This window comes from Papaver somniferum, chromosome 10, assembly GCF_003573695.1.
Source record: "Papaver somniferum cultivar HN1 chromosome 10, ASM357369v1, whole genome shotgun sequence".
Taxonomy (NCBI): Eukaryota; Viridiplantae; Streptophyta; class Magnoliopsida; order Ranunculales; family Papaveraceae; genus Papaver; species Papaver somniferum.
In genome coordinates, this window is record NC_039367.1 from 91,284,604 (window position 1) to 91,306,973 (window position 22,370).

The 22,370-nt window shown below is 35.8% G+C and overlaps 1 protein-coding gene across 1 annotated transcript; it reads right to left on the reverse strand.

Annotated features, from left to right (window-relative positions):
• Positions 1–15,030: 15,030 nt before the first annotated feature.
• Positions 15,031–17,257, reverse strand: LOC113315927. Its single transcript, XM_026564171.1, has 4 exons — positions 17,142–17,257; positions 16,948–17,013; positions 16,737–16,815; positions 15,031–15,839 (listed from the first exon to the last, which is right to left on the reverse strand). Exons 3-4 carry the CDS (start codon positions 16,783–16,785, stop codon positions 15,031–15,033), a joined length of 858 nt encoding a protein of 285 aa, XP_026419956.1. The 5' UTR covers positions 16,786–16,815; positions 16,948–17,013; positions 17,142–17,257.
• Between the last annotated feature and the right edge of the window lie 5,113 nt (positions 17,258–22,370).

Below are 22,370 nucleotides of genomic sequence, written 5' to 3' on the forward strand. Positions count from 1 at the left end.
AGAAGAAAATTACAATAGCTTGAGACAAAAATTCGACATTTGATGAGAATTTGCAATAGATGAAGTTGTTTCCTCTATGCCTCAGAAGTATCATTCAGTTCTTAAGAGTCAACTGTTTTTCATTTCTTTCGTATTTGGGCTCAAATACTTGATTATAATCGGCTGTCGAAATCTTTAGTTGCTTAAGATTTTGGAGGTTTAGAATTTTAGAGCAAGGGTCACTCCATCTCCTTCAAAATTAAGGATCAAGCCTATAACGTAGTTAAAATTCTACCATAGGAATTCTAGTAAACTAAAAAAATACTACCTCTGGTAGGACAAATTGGAAAAATGATACTATCTCTTTTTTAAAAATTGTTAGAGCATTGCCCGGTTGAATCCACCAAGCGTTGTTATGTCAAGTTTGGTTGTCATATTTTAGTATCAAAAGTCAATTATAGTTGCTTGATTAAATGTACTAGAGTCAACTTCATTTAGGTTAGAGTAGAAAGCCTAGGAATATTGAGACTGAAAAAGCGGGGGTCTAACAACATCACCCAATATTTCACTTAGCAATCTGTATGGACAAAGTCGAATATACTTTTAAGAGAATCAACAAGACTCAATCAATTAAAAGTATATCAACGAGTTTATATATCTCTATTGATTTGATTTACTCAAGCAGGAACTGCGAGTTCTAATCAAATACAAGGAATAACTCGGATGGTACCAAAGACCAATATCCGAGGATCAATCAATGACAATCAACAACCAAATGTTGGATTACTCTAATTGATGATCTAACGCACAACCTGTATTATTTCAATTATAAAGATAAGACAATATAATGCGGAAACTGAAATAACACAGACACCAGAAATTTTGTTAACGAGGAAACCGCAAATGCAGAAAAACCCCGGGACCTAGTCCAGATTGAACACACATTGTATTAAGACGCTACAGACACTAGCCTACTCCAAACTAACTTCGGTATGGACTGTAGTTGAACCCCAATCAATCTCACACTGATCCAAGGTACAGTTATGCTCTTACGCCTCTGATCCCAGCAGGATACTGCGCACTTGATTCCCTTAGCTGATCTCACCCACAACTAAGAGTTGCTACGACCCAAAGTCGAAGAATTTAATAAACAAATCTGTATCACACAGAAAAGTCTACGATAATAGATAAATCCGTCTCCCACGAATATACCTACGAGTTTTTTTCTGTCTTTTGATAAATCAAGGTGAACAGGAACCAATCAATAATACCAGACTTATATTCCCGAAGAACAGCTCAGTATTATCAATCACCTCACAATAATCTTAATCGACACAGCGAAAAAAAATATTACGGAATCACAAACGATGAGACGAAGTTTGTTTGTGATTACTTTTTTATCTTTCCTATCGGAGATATCAATATCAAGCCAATTATTACAATTGTACTCGTACGATAGAAACAGCAAGATCAGATCACACAACTACGATAAAAGTAGTATCGGTCTGGCTTCACAATCCCAATGAAGTCTTCAAGTCGTTAACCTGGTTTAGAAGAAGAAACCAAAGGTTAAAGGAGAATTGACTCTAGCTTAGCACAACTAGTATCACATAAAATGTGTAGGGATTAGGTTTCCCAGTTGCTAGAGTTCTCCCTTATATACACTTTCAAATCAGGGTTTGCAATCAATGTTAGCTTAGTAACAAAGCATTCAATATTCACCGTTAGATGAAAACCTGATTAGATTCAAGCTAATATTTCTCAACCGTTAGATCGAAAACTTATCTTTTCACACACAAATGAAATGTCCAATTTTGGGTTTATGAACCGTACCCAAACATTAACATTTGTTGGTTCGACAAGTCAACCAAAAGGTTAGCCATATGATTACTCTCATATCAACCTTATTCTTCTTCACCATAACTAGTTCAAATGACTCAAATGAACTAGTTAGAGAGTTTTTCAATTGCAAGGAAATCTTATGTAACTACACAAGACACAATTAAAGCAAAATCGGTTTGCTTCACTCGAATCGGTTCATGAACTTTATATCCACGGTTTGCAAAAGCATTCCTTAGTTTATTTAAAAATTAGTTCAAGAACAACCGACTGTAGATATAACCTGCTCAAGTTCGCGGACTGGGTTCGCGGACTTAAGCTCATGGAAGGAGTACACAAACTCCAGCAGAAAATCTCGGGCCGAGAAGTTCCGCAAGTTCGCGGACTGAATTCGCGGACTTGGCTCACGCCACTTCCAACTTCACTTGATCAACAAAGTTAGCAAACTTTGGTTCAAGGAATAGGACTTATGCATATATGTGTTTCCACAACAATAATTATATCCACCAATGGTTATGTAATCTAAACTCTCATTTCAATCATTGAAATATTTTCAGAGAACGTTATATAGCCGTTATTCACAGACCATTTTTCGTCAGAGCAATTTTCAAAGTGATTGAAATATAACAAGACTTTCGTCACTTGGTAAAGATGAATTCGACTAAAGCGAAAGCTTACCAACACACATTTCGAGAAATAGATATGCGAGATAAACTCGGATCGAAATAGCAAATATGTATAATGAAAGTCTATATATAAAAACGACTTTTGTCTCAAGAGTAGGAGATAGAGTAAATATACTTTTGAGTGACAGATAAGTTCAAGTCTCCACATACCTTTTAGTCGATGAAGATCCACCAGTTCCTTGAGTAGTCCTTCGTCTTGTATGATGATTGCCATGGAGTCTTGAGCTCAACTACACTTTCTATCCTAATCCAAAACCTTAGCTCTAATAGGCTAGTAATCAAGACTTATAGTTTTGATCACTAATATTGACAAACATGCTTGAGATAGCAACGCATGCGAGTTCGGCCGAGCAATGCTCTAATAGAGACATACAAGTATTACTATGAAGATCTGAAGATCGTGAAGACGTATCGACTACATTGAAGACATCATCCTTCCACTTGAGGTTAGTGATACTGACTTGACTTGTTTCCATTCCTATCGTTGCTTTTAAATCGTTTAAGATTCAAAACATAACATGCGAGGTTATATTTAATATTCTAGTATTAGACTTGGTCATTTTATTATGACCAAAGTGTCAAGGAAGAATATTTAGTTACGAAGTATAACATTTATTTTTTGAACTTCTTAAATGCGACATCGACATAATCCATGTAACTTGTTACTTTATTGTGTATTGGATATATGTGTGATTTCATCTTAGGAAACTATGTTCCACTACATATGTTTAAAGGAAGTAAAAATACGAAACTTGTTTCGTAACCGAAAAGAAATCAATAGATGTTTTGGTCTGGTTTTCTATGAAGATATATTGGATGACTAATTCGAACCTAAGGTGGGAATTATGGTAGAACCGATCTTAACTTATGCTGAGAGTTATGGTACCGATCCCTACCTACTTTGGGATAAATGGTAAAACGGATCCTAACTTGTGTTGGGAGTCTTGGTAGAACCGATCCTAGATTTTGTTGGGAGTCATGGTAAACCGATCCCTACCTATATTTTGAGACTTGGTAGAACCGATCTTAACCTATGTTAGATGTCATGGTAGAAACGATCCTAAGAGTAAAACTGATTTTCAATATTCAAATATTACTTACGGTTTTGTGTGAGTTTGGAATTAGGGTTTGCTAAATAAGTGCTAAATTAATATTAGATATTTTGTAAAGAGGGATTTCAGAATTACAGGTTGGATATTAGTTGGAAATATGAAAACCAAAATTAGGTACATATTTCATATCTTGAGAATCTTTTGGTTTTCGAACTTCCTTGTTATCCAAACAACCTTGGTCTATAAATAATTGAATTTGAATTTCTTGCAAACTATCCTAAGAGCCATGCAAACTTCATCTGTGTTGTTTATGGTGGAGACGACTATCCGGAGAGGAAAGTACCCTAATTAGCCGAAATCTCTTACGTCCGCTCGTTTAAAGAATTATGTTGGATCAAGAAACTCTACGAGTACCGTTGGTCTGGAGAATTGCATTGTTATTTTAGTTTTCGATTATTGATTTTATTGACTAACGGTTGTTGAAACTTCGATTGCACTCAGTTTGATTATTCTTGAGAGCCTTCTCTTCTAACATAAGGTCAATCAAACTAGATTAAAGTATTGACAGGATCTTCAGAACTGTTTTTAGATCTGAAGACAACTTGTGATCATCCATTGTTAACAAACTCAGTTCCGTGTGTGATCGGTCACAAGTGAAATCAATTTTTTGTGTGCGGTTAAAATTGAAGGCAGTTGAAGATTTGAAGACAAGATTTTTCTGATTGGTTTTCGCATAGCCACGGTTTGAAATTATGCATTCCTTAGTTTATATAAGTTTAAGTTCACGAATAATCGTTTTTAGAAAATAACCAACCTAAGTACGCGGACTTAAGTACCCGGAATAAGTTTGTTTTCAGTTCACAAACTCCAGCAGATTTTCGCGGGACGTGAACTTCCGATGGTGCGCGTACTAGTACGCATACTTTAGTTCCGGTTTTCATGAGAAGCAAAGTACGCATACTTTGGTTCAAGGAATAAGGACTTACACATATGTGTAACTACACAATATTTATATCCTTCCAAGCTTATATATTCTAAACTTTCATTTCAATCATTGAAATATTCTTAGAGGACGTTATATGATTGTTATTCACAAACCGTTTTTCGTCAAAGCCATTTTCAAGTAATTGAAACTTAAGATGACTTTCGTCACTAGTAAAGATGAACTTGGCCAAAGCGAAAGCTTACCAACACATATTTCGAGAAATAGATAGGCAAGATAAACTCAGCTCGAAATAGCTAGTGTGTATAATCATAGTCTATATAACAATACGACTTTTGTCTCAAGATAGGAGATAGCGTAGATAAACTTTTGAGTGATATATAAGTTTAAGTCTCCACATACCTTTTAGTCGATGAAGTTCCACGAGTTCCTTGAGTAGTTCTTCGTCTTTGTATGATGATCGCCATGGAGTCTTGAGCTCAATTACACTTTCTATCCTAGTCCGAGACTTAGCTATAAGTATACTAGAAATCAAGACTTATAGTTTTGATCACTAACATTGACAAACATGCTTGAGATAGCAACGCATGCGAGTTCGACCGAGAAGTGCTCTAACAATCTCCCCCTTTGTCAATTTTAGTGACAAAACTATCAATACAAAATAAATAAATAAACTTTGTAGCTTCTCTTCCACATGTCTGATCTCCTTGGTTCTTCAACATTACTTGAAATCTTCGTCACTTCCAAGTACTCCAATGATTCCAAAGGTTGTAAGTTTAGTATCATCATTGTTGAAAATCCGTAGCTATAACAATGAGAAAATGAGACGCCCCAACCTAATCACAGTCTTAGCTAATATGATTACAACCTAATTGAAGCCTCAAATTTAGATTGCCAAACTTAAGAACCGTAATTACATAAACTAAACCAGAAGCAAACCCAAACTGATATTATGTAAGAGTAAATCTCTCAGGTGATATGAATACAATAATGTGTTGTTTTACAAAATAAATAAAGAATATATATATATAAGATTCATAATATCTCCAAACATCGCTACAAGCTTTAAGCTACGAAAACGGATATCGTCAAGTGCACAATTTCTTCTGATTACTGAAACCGAAGTGGGAAGAAGTGAGCACATCATCCCCAAAGGGGTGCCCAATGGAAACATATAACCTTCAAGTAATCACTAACATGCTCATGGTTCTAAAGAAACGACAACTTAAAAAAACAAGAAGAAAATAAACATTCGGCATGTCATGCATCATGAAGTAAGTGTTACTCTAACCTCGTCAAACTCATTGGAGAAAACGACGCGAGAGCAACCCCAATCAATAATAATAACATCGTCCACATGAAGTGTCCGCCCAAATCATGATTCAGAGTATTATCATCAATACCGGAAAGTTAGACAAAACAAACATAATATGCACATGAGTGAATTCCCCAAAATAAAATAGTATATATAATATTCAACCGGCTTACCCCGACCTACTATGTAATATTCGACCGGCTTACCCCGACCTACTATGTAATATTCGACCGGCTTACCCCGACCTACTAACATAGTAAAATTAAAAATGCGTAATATTCAACCGGCTTTCCCCAGTCTACTAAGAAAGTAAAGTGCGTAATATTCAACCGTCTTTCCCCGGCCTACATAGAACTTAGCAAGAAGCCGTGGGGAAAACATGGTCATTCCTTGCTGGGGATTCACACAACATATATTAAACACACATTTACATTCATTGTAACATTTGTACATACAGAATACATGAATAATACATCATGCTCGCCTATCAAAGAAATCTTAATGATTACAAGAAGGTTACAGAGTTCCCACCTGATTTGATGTCAATCCACGCCTACCTTGTAATCCACAATCCACTGGTTCATCCTTGGAATCGTTCGTTGTTAATATAAACTAATTGTTAATCACACAAGTACTCTAAGAATTAGCCAAAAGGCTCATAACATAATCTCATACAATTCTCTAATTATACCTAAGTGAATTATTTAATGGTTCTATGCCCATTTATGGTTCTATATCTTATTATTCTATATCTCTAGTTTATCTGACAGTTTATGGTTCTATATCTTATTAATCTATATCTTTAGTTTATCTGAGAGTTTTCTAATCCAATTAGATTGGTCCTATATTCCATTAGATATGTCTTATGAGTATCTACAACTTTCTACAAGAGACCAAATGTTAATTCAGACCACAAGGAACCCCCTACTATATGGGTTCAACCATATACAAGCCCCACAAAATGGATCTTACACCCTCAACTCCACACTTTCCGTTTTTGATATTTCTAGGCCCAGAAATATTTTTTTTGGGGCCTGGTTTTCAATTTTCCCGGATTGCTGACGTCATCAGGATTTTTAATAAAAGTAAAAATACCGAAATTAACCTTCCCTATTTATAGACGTTTTATACCTACCAGAAACTGAAAACCAAATCAGATTCAGCTCTTTCTTCTCTCCGCTCTCGTTCAGAAACAGAATTGGAGATTTTTCTTCAGACGAATTCGTGAATTTTGATAGTTTCATACTGATTTTCGTTAATTTGATAGGAAGAAAACGAGAAGAAGAACAACATAAACGAGAAGAAGAAGAAAACGAATTTTCTCTCAATTCGTTGAGGTGTATTCGTCTGTTTTTCAGATTTGACGAGATAGTGAAGCTGCATTGATGAACAACAAATAGGTTTGTTCGTTTTTAGCTTTTCTGTTGCTTGATTCACTAGTTTTCTCATCGATTTTTTGAATCTCGATCTTCTACTGATTACGATTTTTGTTCTGCTTCGAATTTGTTGAGTCTGAGAAGAGGAAGAAGACAGTTGGGAATACATAAATCAAAATAGGTACGAATTGTGATTTCGATTTAGTTTTCAAATTCAATTGATTTTGATTTTACCGTTTCGATCTATTTTTGTCACTTTTGATACTTACACATGTTTTTGTTGATGCTTACACATGTTTGTTTGATACTGAGAAGAGGAACAAAATAAACATTGTTTCAGAAGAAAGAAAACAACAAATCTAGGTAAGAATTTTATGTTGTTTTTGATTTCAGATCTGTTTTCAATTTTTTTTTTTGAATTATTTTGTTGTTCTTTCATGTGCGATCTGTTAATTTGTTGTTTTACTTTTTGTTGATACTGAGAGAAGTATGAAGAAACAATTTTGTTTCAAAAAAACAACTTCAAATTGATTTGTATACATGCTGTTTTTTTTGTTACAGTATGTGTAACTTGAGGTTACACATATATATCATGTTGTATTTTAAGCATGCTTAAAGAAGATGCAGATGTTTTTTAGTTGCAGCATGTGTAAATTTATTTTACACATATATCCTCTTTGTATTTTTAAGCATGTGTGAGGAAGATGCAGATGTTTTTTTAGTTACAACATGTGTAATTTTAGTTTACACATATATATCCTGTTGTATTTGAAGAATGTGTAAGTTGAAGTTACATATATATGTCCTGTAACATGTTTTATTTGTAAACAATTGTATCATCTGTATCTTTTACTTATATTTAGCTTGCCGCATAGAATATACTTCTCACGAGGGGGCAACGCCCCCGAGTGAATTGCGTTCGTTTTCAAATTTTGATATTCTTATTGTGTATTTGATATTTTCAGGTTGTCATGGCTGTTGTTAGTTGCGCTGCTGTTAGTTGCATTGCTGTTGTTCGCTACTTTTCTGATTTCATTACCCTGCGTGTTAATACTGATATCAAACTTGATGAGTTTAAGGAACAAGTTTGCAAGGAATGGAAGCAGTATACTCCACTTGGTATTACTTTCTTCTTTCGAGAAAGTGGGAAAGATTTTCCGCTTGACTGTGATTTTTCTTTGCAAGCTCTTATATCTATCACAAATAGTAAACAGAAGACCAGTGTTGATATTTTCTTGCAAAATGTTCCTCGTGTGGCCTCTTCCTCTAGCTCTAGGGCAGATTCTTCTATTTCTAATGGGTCTAGTAGTTCGTCTTCGTCCACAAACAATCTTACTGTTGCAATGTATTTGGAAGATAAAAGTAAGCCAGCGAAACCTTTGTTATCGGATGGTTGGCCCAAGGTTCTTGGTGATATTGGCCATGTGTTTGTTGAAGGAGTTAAGCAAGTCAGGGTTGCTTTTACCAAGTATCGTCTTCGCACTGGTTTCCAAATGATTGTAACTCACAATGAGCGTTCTAGGTTCACGGCTAAGTGTGCAGATGAAAAATGCGGCTGGAAATTCCATGCAGCTTCTATCGATGAAAGGAATGAAATGTTTCAGGTAGGTTTTCCGTGTTCTGTCATCTAATGCTTAGCATATGTTATGTTTTGTTACAGTATGTGTAACTTTGGTTTACACATGATGTTTTTGGCACCATATTGTGTTTTGGTTGAATTGTTTATATTTTGTATGAATCTCTTCAGGTCAGGTCTTATAACCCTGAGCACATTTGTGGTGCTGGTGGACGCAACTTGAACCAAACTTACTCCACCAGCTTCTCGTCTAGTTTGATTGAGGAAGAAGTTCGCAAAAATCCTCACAAGAAGCCCAAGCAAATTGCTGCTGATTTCCAGACCAACTATGGGATCAACATGGAGTACTACCAGGCATATAATGCTAGGGAAAAGGTTTATGATACGATTTATGGCGACGATGTCAAGTCCTACTCGCACTTGGTATGGTATATTGATGCTATAAGGGAAACCAACCCTGGTAGTGTGATAAAGTTTGAACGTGAAAATAAACAGTTCCAGCGGATTTTCATCGCATTTGCTGCATGCATCAAAGGGTACCGGTTTTGTCGTCCAATGGTATACTTGGATACTACTTTCCTGACTGGTACATTCAAAGGTTGCTTGATGGCAGCTACTGGGATCAATGGTGGTAAAGGTATGTTTTTTCTATGTGTTTTTTTTTTTATGAACAACTTCAGTTGACAAATAACTAACAGTTACACATGTGTAACTCTCAGTTACACATTACTTTACTCAGTGTGTAACTAAGAAAATAGCATCTGTAACCTTAAGTTAAATATTTGTTTTAGCATGTGTGAAACTTATTATTCTTTCGATTCTGCACAATTTTTTTGTAGGATTTTTCCCCCTTGCTTTTGCACTAGTCGATTCTGAGACGATCGACAACTGGGAGTGGTTTTTAAGGAATTTGAAAGAAGTTGTTGGTGATGGGAGGCCAATCACCTTCCTTTCGGATCGCCATGAAGGACTCTTGCAAGGTGTTCCACTTGTTTATCCAGATGGGTTCCACAGCTTCTGCTACTATCATTTGACGAAGAATATACCCATCACTGCAACAGATCCTAGGTACTCACTTGTGATGGACCATTTCCGAGAGGCGACATACGCACTCTCACCTGAAAACCATGCGAAAGCCATACAGAAGATTAGAGATTTGAACTGCGATTGGGTGGCTGATTACATCGAGACAATCCCACCTGAAGCATATGCGAATGCCTATTTCAAAGGTTGTCGGTATGGACGAACATCTAGTACTCTAGCAGAATCAGTCAATAGCTGGGTTCTGGTTCACAAGAAGATGCCTGCATCTGCTCTTCTTGATCAGGTTAATTGAGTGTGTGTGTGTGTTTTGTTGTCTTTTTATTTCATGTTTTGTCACTTTATGCATTGATGAGTTTTTTTCTCCTTTTCAGATTAGGAGGAAAATAATGTGTTTGATGGCGGAGCGTCGTGAAATTGGTGCTAATATGATGACTCCATTAACCCCTGAGTATGAAGAAAAGCTTGTGGCTCTTCAAGATGAAGGTTTGGCTTGGGAAGTATTGGTTGCTAGCCCTACCGTGTTTGAAGTTATTAGTGAAAGGTCTCACATGGTGGACCTCGAACACGAGACTTGCACCTGTCAAAGGTTTGGTTTCTTATGCTTTTTTCTTCTCTTTGTATGTTCTTTTGTTTAAGAATGTGTATATCCACTTTACATTAGATATATGCATGTGTTAATAATAGTTACAAATTTATTTTATATGTGTAACTTAAAGATACACATCCTGTACATGCACCTGTAGCTAGCTAATTTTGAGTGTTTTATGATTTGTATGTGCAACTAACTGATTTTTGATTTGTTTTTTGTTTTCTTCCAGGTGGCGCGTATATGGTTTTCCTTGTGCTCATGCTCTTGCAGCCATACGCAAGATTAAACGTGAGGCTATTGATTTCATTTCACCGTATTTTACAAGCGACTATTTTAGGAAGACTTATATGCATGCCATCCAACCGATTCCCAACTACAACAGGCCTGTTGAATATCATCCAGACGACACCGTCAACCCACCTACCGTGAAGAAGCATCCAGGTAGACCACCAGGGAAAAGGATTATAAGTAAACACGAGAAGAAGGTGAAGAGGAAAGTTCATTGCAGCAACTGCAAGGAAACAGGTCACAACAAGGCAGGTTGCAGGAATCCTCGGAAGTTCACACCCCACTAGCTTGAGCCTAACAAAATTCATTTCTGCAACTAATGATTTGATTGTTATTTATCTTTGATTATTTGTTTTTTTAATTTTCTTCATGTTGGTTTTCATGGACCAAACGCTTTTATTTTTCTTCAACGTTGATTATGTGTAAGGATGATTCATTCAGATTTTGTCAGTTCACAGTTGAAATGCGTTTTATTCTATTTTTGATTTATTGTATACGTCTGATCAGTGGTCAAATGCTTTCTGTAACTTTTGTTTACACTCAAATATATGGATATGTAACCGGAAGTTACACTGCTGTGATTGCATGTGTAACATTAGCTTACACATGATAAATGCTGGTGTAACTTTATTTTGATTTATTGGACAATCCGATCAATGGCTTGTGTAACTTCAGTTTACACTCAAATATATGGATGTGTAACATTAGCTTACACATGATAAATGTATATGTAAACTCAGGTTACACTTTCTGCATCAAATTAAGATGTGTAGTTACTTAACCTGTTGCATACTTTCTGAAACCTGTACACACAGCAGTAGTAGTTCTAACAAGATAAAAAAATTTAATTCAAAGAATTTCAACCCAAAATATTTTGCAAAACTAAGAACTGCTAAAATCTACTAACTGACGAAATTTAAAAGTTTCTAACAACATATTTTCCAAGTCTAACATCTGTTTGTGGCTAACAACATATTTGCGAGTATAGAATTTTTTCTAATCCTAATGACTGCTTTACACATCTCTAGATGGATCCGAAAGAATCTTGTATAGCATGCTTCCTCTCATGCGGTTCAGCTTGTCAGTCCACCATAGCATCATAGTTGAGGTTAATTTTTTGTCAAGTGGTTTATTCTTCATCCTGATCTTCATGTAATTGCATACACATGGAAGACAGTCAGGAATTGTACCTTGTGGGGGCGCATTGAGATTCTTGGCATTTTCATTCATCCCAAGAGCAAAAGGACAGCGTAGTCTGAGTTCTGTAGTAATTGCAAATGCATATTTCTTGGCTTGAAGAAGGTGTTCACCCTTGAGTTCCTTAACGTTTGACGAGTTCATGTAGGACCAAGGATTAGAGCTCCTCAAGTCATACTCCAGCAGTGTGTGTGGTGTTGTTGTTGCACATTGGGGCGAAAAGTCTGACTGCATCGTTCTTGTACTTGACATACTCCTTCGCAAGCTTCGGAATCCAAAATTTCTTGAATTCTTCGTAATCCTTCAAGTAAGAGATCTGCAAAAACCATTTGGAATGTCAAACTCACATTTTTAATCAAAAGTTACAAATGAACAAGTGATTATGTAAACAGAAGTTACACACAGGGCCTTGGGTTTTACACTGGAAAAAAAATCTTGAGTATGTTATCATAATCTTACCACATATACTACACATTATAAATGCAATAAGATTTTAAATATATTGAAGTACTTACGTATGCTTTTGGCGACAGGAATATCGCTTTGTCATACTTGCTGTTAGAGTTCATCTTTGTCTTCAATCTGCTAATGTAGAAGTCGATGAATTCTGACTCCAAATAGGATTCTTTCTTTGTAAGCTGTAGCATTAGTTCTCCAGATATATCAAACATCTGGTTACCATCTTCGTCGCATTCTATCCAAGCAATGTCTCTGCATTACAAAGAAGTAAACTATTATCAATCAAGATAACAGAATCAAGTAGTAAAATACAACAATCAATAACAGAATCAAGCCTACTTGGAGTCAAGCTACTTACGTTTTCGGATGAGTATTGAAATATTCAAGCACTTTATTCTTTTTCTCGCCTTCCAGCCTTTCGATAACTTCTGAACCTTTCACATCGTTTCTCATTGTTCCATCATCTTCTTCAGCAACCTCAGCCATTCTATCTTCTTCTACTTCTGGAACTGCGGCCATTTCTTCTTCATTAGCTTTCTTCTTAATCCTCTTTGAATTTCTTTGATATTGTTTCAGATCTTGTGTTGGGATTTTTCTATTCCTCAGCACACGTTGTTGTATTAATGATGGTTGCCTTTCTCTTATTGTATTTGCAGCTTCCTTTAGTAACTCTCCTGCAGGTTTTGGAGTTTTTTCTAATCCAAGGCTAAAAACGTTTTCCTGCGTTGTAGCTGCACAAACAAATATAGGCAGAATCTCAGTAAAATTAGCACATGTATGTAACTTAAAGTTACACAAGCCAAAATAATAATGTATTGTATGTAACCTCAAGCTACACATGCCTTTTACAATGTGTAACTTGAAGTTACACTTCCATTACAAACAAAACATAGAACGGAAGAGTGGTTACCAGTTGAGGTAGGTTCTGCATTCTCCGTCACTGCGGGTCCATGTTCAGTTTTGTTAATGTTGCTGACGATCTCATCTATCATTTCACTCACTTCAACATTCGTCATATCATCAGGGTTAGCTCCTAGTTGGACCAAACTGTAGGTCTGAGCATTGTCAGGCTGTGTTTGCGGTGTTGTAGCAGTTATCACCATGGAGTCCTCAAACTGTGTTGAAGCAGAACTGTCATCAAAAGTTCCAGGTGTATCCTCATTGACTTTTGCAGCTACATCATCACCTGCCCCATCCACAACTCCACCATCTGCAGCTTTCTTCTGTGCCTCATCCGTAACAGGTGTCTCTTCAACATCTTTCTTCTGCTCCTCATCAACATTATTTGTAGGAGTGGGCTTTTGCTTTGCGACAGGCTTTTTCTTTGGTGGAGTCTTGCAAGTTGTCACACTCTTCATACTCGAACTATATGTCCTGAGTGGTCTTTTGTGCCCCTCTGCAGCAGTTTGAGCTTGCAGAATTGTTGGCGTATTTCCAGCTGCAAGGCTCATACATGGAACTGCACAAGTATTGAAACGAGAATTAGGATGATGATGATGATGATGTTAAATTTTTTTAATAAAATTTCAAGAAGAATATATCATGTGTAATCGACTGGCTTGGATAACTAATATGTGTAACTTCATGTTACACATGAATATGGCATGGATACCTAGTGTAACATGGAGTTACACATGCATCTAACTAGTGTAACCAGAAGTTACACATGCATGTGGCATGTGTAACTAGGGATTACACATCCATATGATCAGTTTACTCAACATTTATTAAGTCTAATCAAGTTAAACAAGCAAGTTAAAAATGAACAAGTAAAATATGAAATTAAAAAGGTTCAAAGACCTTAGTGTCAACTAATTGGGTACCTCATCAAGTTAAAGAAGCATATTAAAAATGAACAACTACTTACATTCTTCATTGAAGGAAGTTTCCGCGTCATCTTTCTCTTTCTCTTGCTCAGTACTTCCATCTCCATGTACATCATCTTCATGTTGCATAAACTCTTCCTGGGTCACTTTGTAAGGATCAATACCCATTGCTTGGATAATTTGGCAACTAAATTTGTGAACCTTGAATTCCGCTGTTCCTGAAAGGTCCCCTTCTGATATCCCTTCTCTTGCAATTGCATACACTGCTTTAAGCATTGCTTGCTTTTCTTGCAGTTGCTCTTTCAGATGGCTATTCTCAATAGTTTGCGCTTTCAGCCAACTTTGCAGGTCGTCCTTGCTGGGTACCACGGTTGATATACCCAGCTGCTTCTCAAGCTGTGAAAACTCAGCCACAAAGCTAGGAGTTGGCTGCAATTAACAGATGAACATTCTAAATATACATTTTTTCGGTTGTATGTGTAACTTAAAGTTACATAAGCACATTTTATATGTGTAACCTATAGTTACATAAGCACATTAGATGTATCTAATGTAAAGTGGATATGTGTAACTAAAGGTTACACAAGCACATTTAAATGTGTAACTTATAGCTACACATGACAATTTTGATTACATCAAAGTTTTATCTAAATTACATTACCATAAATTTACAAAACCTAAACCAACTGACATATAACACTTACCGAAAACTGTGTCATGTCTGTTTTCCAAATGTAATCAGAAATCTGGTATATATCCCATCTCCCAACCCTCGGATATCTTCCTCGTGGTTCTCAACTTTCGGGATTAATCCTGCTGGCGTGTGTTCAGCAAACAATAACTGCAACATATAAATTTTAATTAGTCGATTGAACAAAAATATCCATCACGTAACACTAAAACTGCTGGAATAGAAATTACACACAAGCTTTTTACCAGTAGGTATTGCACACAAGCCTTCACATTTGACAAACAACTAAGATTAGTATGAATCTCTTCAAACAAGTGCTCGTGTATTAAATCAGGCCACGACACCTTGAGCACCGTATCATAAGTTTCAACGATACTAAGATATTTCGCGTTCACTCCATTGGCATTTTTGTCGCCAAAAAACAATACACAGCAAAGATAAAGACCTATCAGGCAAACTAGATCCTTTTCATCAACTTTCTTTCTTTTCCCACTTTTTCTCCTTTTTGCCATAAGTTGTTTTATCTTCTCTAAAATGTTTGTCTTAGTCACCGTCGTCTGATGCTTTGTAGATTTGATATCGGTGAAGTATTTGCTGTATAAAACATTGTCAGTCAAATCACTAGGACAATAGTACTTTAACAGCTTCTGACCCTTTCTGCTTCCAATCCTCTGCATGCAAAATATACCAGCCAGCTTTGCCGGTGTAGACTCTATAATCTTATCATCAGCAAACCTGAATGAACATGGTGTCTCACAATCCATGTCAAAGCAGTTCAAGAGCTTCAAGACGCGGTGTTTGTTGGTAGTTATCTGTCTTGTTGTAGTTGGTACAGTTGTATCATAGTCATCGTAATACATCATTACGAGTTCTCCGTAAGCAGCTCTCCTAAGATATCTTTGAGCCCTATCAGTCAGTCCTATAGGCTTTATCACCTTTACTAAATCCTTTACTGCATTCAACGACTGCCTTAGGTTTCCTGTACACATCACACACAAAAATAGCATGAGTCAGTATGTTGTGTACTTATCAAATACACTCGTTTTTAACTACAAAATGAAAATCATGTTACAAACTATGTTGTATTTGCCAAGTACAAAACTGAATCATTCTATTCTGTGTTGTGTACCTAACTTACATGCATATGAAGGTTATGTTATTATGCATGTGTAACTTAAGGTTACACAGTCAATTGGCAAGTCAGTGATTAGATTTTCAATGTGTATCTTATAGTTACACAACCACTTTGCAAGTCATTGGTAACATCTTGAATGTGTAACTCACAGTTAAGATGTGCAACTACAAGTTACACAGCCACTTCTGCAAGGCTCATTTGTATGTGTAACTACAAGTTACACACTCAATATACAAACCACAACATAGTGGTGAGATTTTGAAATGTGTAACTTAAAGTTACACAGGCCCTTGTTTGCGTAGTTATACATTCAAAAGCATCACTTACATTAGAAACTTTTAAATTTCTTCAGTTAGTAGATTTTAACTACAAGTTACACACTCAATTCTAGACATTCTACAAGGTGTAACTTTAACTTACACATGCATATTAATGAGTAACTTCAATTTACACAACCAATTTTCTATGTGTAACTACAAGTTACACATCCTAAACACAACCAATTTTTATGTGCAACTACTAGTTACACATCCCTAGGCAAGTCAGTGGTGACAGGCTCACTTGGTATGTGTAACTATAAGTTACACAATCAATATACAAACCACAACACAGTCAGTGGTTACATTTTGAGTGTGTAACTTATAGTTACACATGTCCTTGTCTGTGTAATTACATATTCACAAGCGTTATATGAGAAATAAACATGAGACCATGACAACAATAGTTTTCACAACTTAGTACCTGTAATTGTATCATCTTTTCTAGGGGGATTCATTTTTCCTTTCACCATTTTTATTCCAAAAGAAATTTGATTCTGAATCTGCAGTTGATGTAGTAATAAAATCAAGTTAGTTGATTGCAATTCAACTTAGAGTTTCTAGGGTTTTCAAACAGTAACATCTCAGAAATGAAATCCACTAAATCAATCAGTTATATCACATCCATGACTTACCTTTGTTTCTATTTAATCAGTTATTTCATGGATTTTATGCACAAACGATTGTTCTCCTTCTCCGATCTGTAAAATTATCAGTCAGAATGAGTTATGTTTGTTGTAATCTTATTACAAACCCTAGTTCAGAAATTTTCGACCCACGAATCAGTAACAACAGGAATCAAAACTAACAGCTTCAAATCAAAACTTACCTAGTGATTAATCGTCGGAGTATTTCATCAACAGGAAAGTAACAACGGCGAATAATGAAACTGAATCTGAAACTGTTTCTTTTGATTTTTTTTGGTTTTTGAATCAGAAACTTTTTCGATCTGTTTCTCTGATTTAGGGGTTAGCAAATGATGAATAGTTTTTGATCTCGATCTTTGTTTTGGAACAGATTTCAGGAAGATTTCTTGATTTTTTCGGTTTTTTTCTAGATTTCTTTCTGTTTCAGGTGAGTGAGATTTGTTTTCTCTCTCCTTGGAAATGAAATAATGGCGTCTGAACGAGAGAAAGGTAGGTGACGTCTCTTATATACTTGAGGCTAATTTAGTCTTTTCGCTTTTATTAAATTTATTTTTTAATTCAGGGCCTACTAATAAAACTCTTTTATCTAGGGGCCTCATATTATGGGTTATCCATGGGTTGGGCCTGAGCCTAATTTTCCCAACTAGGAATACATTGCACTAGGCCCAAGTCCACTAAACTCGGGCCATTATCTTAAGGCCTGGTCCATCTGATTCACCTAACGATCCCTAACAGTCAATGGGGTCAATTAACAGTCAACGTATAATGTCAAGGTCGAAGTCCAGTCAAAGGTCAAGGAAAGTCAACTGGTCCTGTCTGGTTTTGGCTCACTGGGCCAGTTCTGAGTCGAACCGATTCAACTCAGTAGGATATCCAGAGTTAGCTAAAACATAGTTTCAGTCAGATAATCTGGCTAGGATGACTAATAGGCCAAATGCCTAAGTCAAACATCTAATGATAATAATTGTGCAACAAAAACAAAAACAACACAATAAAACTCTAACACACTTCATTCAACTCTTATTCTAAACAAGAACAACATCAAATCAACCTTTACACTTTCTAAACTTCAATTCAAGTAACCCTGCTCCTACAACCTGAGTTTCCTCCAGTACTAAAGCTCAGCTTTTCCCAATCCTATCACTGCAGTTCAACTCAACAGTCAAACACCACCAGTTCTCCTTCTCAACAACCACCACCACCTGCAATATCATTTCAATATCCTCCACATCTTGAATTCAACACAAGTTCAGTTTCCTCACCTTCTACAATTTCACCTACAGCTTAATAACATCACAAGTACTTACGTTCCTGCAATTTAAAGTCTAATTGCCACACCCTTAGTATCACCACCTTCTTAACTTCATTCTTTGTAACATCTCAACTCCAGTGTCTCTGCATCAACTCATCAGTTCTCCACCTTAACATAACACCACCCTCAAGAGTTCAACCATAACACCACCATAAGCTAACACAAATATCACAGTTCACAAGTCCATCTGTACATCTATATCTTCACTGAAATCATATCCATTGTAACTCATTTCATTCCCTGCAATCACTTCTCTTGAACCCAACATCTCTTCCAGCTCTTCATTGTCTCCACTAACATCTCAATTAACAGCAACCGCAACTCCCATCATCACTATCTTATTAGTCTTATTCTCTGTATTTCATCAATCCCTCCTTGTATACATTCTTCCATTGCTTCCATCAATTCTTCCTCAATTCAGCTTATTCTCATTAAATTCACCATCAATCCATAACTCCAACCTAGTACAGTACCAACAGATTTCACTTGCAATACCAACTGTATCTCAATTCAACATCACTCGTTCAGTACCAACACAAATACCAGACCCTCACTATCTAATTTTTCTTCATCCCTGGTAATTCACTTACAACTTTAACTTCCAAACTTCACAGACCTCAAAAAAATCTTCATCATCTTCTTGTCACAAACCCATAATTCTAAACCTTTATCAACAAACCCAATTCACCAATCTATATCTCTACCAATACCAAACTGTTAAATCCTAAATAACAACTCAACCCTGACTTCTATTTCTTCTCAGCGAAAACTCTAAATTAAAATCCCAACCTCAATCACCCTAAACCAAATCATCTTCTTCATCTTCAAAGTCCGACTCAACCAACCTAATTTACAAGAACCCTAATCACTGGTTTAATTTAGGGAAGAACAGAAACCCTAGTTTCTATAAAATCAAACTTAAACTTCATAGAACAACTCTATACTTTAATTAGCAACAAACCCACTCTATAATTAATCAAAACAAAACGATTTCATAAAGAAATATCAATCAATTTGAAACCTAAATTACCTGATTTCGATTCATTATCAAAACCATCTTCTTCTTCAAATATTCACAGAACAATCACCCCTTCTTCATCTATCAAACTAGATACTTGATTCCCCTAAGTTTCTTTTTGATTTCACGGCTTCAGAAATGTTTCTCAGAATCGCCAGAGAGAAAACGAAGAAGAATAAAATAGCAGAAGAAGAAATAAGAGAAAAATGATTTCTCTTTGACACGTTTGGTGATGATAAGGCCAACGAAAATTACTAAGGCACCCACGTTTTGGATAAGGGCAGCCAGGTCGGTCTAAAGAAAAATTGTTATTTTTCCCTTTCAACTATTTTGATGATATCCTCGTCGTCTGGTATCCGATTGACACGTTCGAGTAATCTATTCCGCGTAACTTTTCGAGATCTATCTAGTGATACTAGTTTTGAATCTAAATCGTTGTTAGATTAATTTCTATTAATTAACGTTTGTCTCTAATTAATCGAGTCATTAGCGGCTTAGTCGTCTCTTGACTAGTCTAATAGCGTTGACGAGCTTGAGGGTCCTTACATTCTCCCCACCTTATAAATTTTCGTCCTCGAAAATCGAAACGCTCTTCTGGATTGCAAAACTCCCCACCTTATAGAGAAAGACTATCTCTCAAATAGATTCAAGTATTGGTCATACTTACAAACGCACGAAAATTAACTCATTTTAAATGAGTTCAAAGCAACATAAAATGAAACACAAATCTAGATGGTGTTATACAACTAAGATCTAGAATTTGTGGCTCTAGGTTCAGTATATTAATTTCCATTCCAATAGATTACTGGTTCTAAGTACATTAGAAGTTACTCTATAGTAAAGTTTCTATTTGAATCTATAATCTATCAATTAAAATTATCAAACCTCAGTTATACTGATTTAAGCAATAACATATAAATAAGTTTAAGTTCTTCACACTAATTTTCTATCTCAATAAATTAATAGTTCTACGTATGAGTAAAGGTACTCAATGAGTTTCTACATGACATCCGGGATCTATCAAATATGTTAATATCACTATTTTTCTATTATTAGATTGTCTACATGTTCATAAATATTAGACTAATTATTCTCTAATCTATATTAGCTTCGCAAAACATAAAGTAATTGGTTTACCCTACAAATTTTTAGTTCATTACACGTGCAGACAACCAAACAAACAAATCAATCAACCAAATAAATATTTTAGCTATTGATAGCTTTTAGTGATTAAGATTTATCTCACAACCCAATCTAGTTCTAAACTAATATAGTTCACCAATTGACACTAGCTATAAACCATTGTTGCCCATGTAAGATCTAATAGTGAGCTTTGATACCAACTTGCGACGCCCCAACCTAATCACATGCTTAGCTAATATGATTACAACCTAACTGAAGCCTCAAATTTAGATTGCCAAACTTAAGAACTGTAATTACATAAACTAAACCAGAAGCAAACCCAAACTCTCTGATATTATATAAGAGTAAATCTCTCAGGTGATATGAATACAATAATGTGTTGTTTTACAGAATAAATAAAGAATACATATATATATATATAAAAGATTCATAATATCTCTAAACATCGATACAAGCTTTAAGCTACGAAAACGAATATCTTCACGTGCACCATTTCTTCTGATTACTGAAACTGAAGTGGGAAGAAGTGAGCACATCATCCCCAAAGGGGTGCCCAATGGAAACATATAACCTTCAAGTAATCACTAACATGCTCACGGTTCTAAAGAAACGAAAATTTAAAGAAACAAGAAGAAAATAAACATTCGGCATGTCATGCATCATGAAGTAAGTGTTACTCTAACCTCGCCAAACTCATTGGAGAAGACGACGCGAGAGAAACCCCAATCAATAATAATAACATCGTCCACATGAAGTGTCCGCCCAAATCATGATTCAGAGTATTATCATCAAGACCGGAAAGTTAGACAAAACAAACATAATATGCACATGAGTGAATTCCCCAAAATAAAATAGTATATATAATATTCAACCGGCTTACCCCGACTTACTATGTAATATTCGACCGGCTTACCCCGACCTACTAACATAGTAAAATTAAAAATGCGTAATATTCAACCAGCTTTCCCCGATCTACTAAGAAAGTAAAGTGTGTAATATTCAACCGGCTTTCCCCGGCCTACATAGAACTTAGCAAGAAGTCGTGGAGAAAACACGGTCACTCCTTGCTTGGGATTCACACAACACATATTAAACACACATTTGCATTCATTGTAACATTTGTACATACAGAATACATGAATAATACATCATGCTCGCCTATCAAAGAAAGCTTAATGATTACAAGAAGGTTACAGAGTTCCCACCTGATTTGATGTCAAGCCACGCCTACCTTGTAATCCACAATCCACTGGTTCATCCTTGGAATCGTTCGTTGTTAATATAGACTAACTGTTAATCACACAAGTACTTTAAGAATTAACCAAAAGGCTCATAACATAATCTCATACAATTTTCTAGTTATAGCTAAGTGAACTATTTAATGGTTCTAAGCCCATTTATGGTTCTATATCTTATTATTCTATATCTTTAGTTTATCTGAGAGTTTATGGTTATATATCTTATTATTCTATATCTTTAGTTTATCTGAGAGTTTTCTAATCCAATTAGATTGGTTCTATATTCCATTAGATATGTCTTATGAGTATCTACAACTTTCTACAAGGGACCAAACATTAACTCAGACCACAAGGTCCAAAACATCAAACTAGGAATACATTGCACTAGGACCAAGTCCACTAAACTCGGCCCATTATCTTAAGGCCTGGTCCATCTGAGTCAGCTAACGGTCCCTAACAATCAATGGGGTCAATTAACAGTCAACGTCTAATGTCAAGGTCGAAGTCCAGTCAAAGGTCAAGGAAAGTCAACTGGTCCTGTCTGGTTTTGGCTCACTGGGCCAGTTCTGAGTCGAACCGATTCAACTCAGTCGGATATCCAGAGTCAGCTAAAACATAGTTTCAGTCAGATAATCTGACTAGGATGACTAATAGACCAAATGCCTAAGTCAAACTTCTAATGATAATAATTGTGCAACAA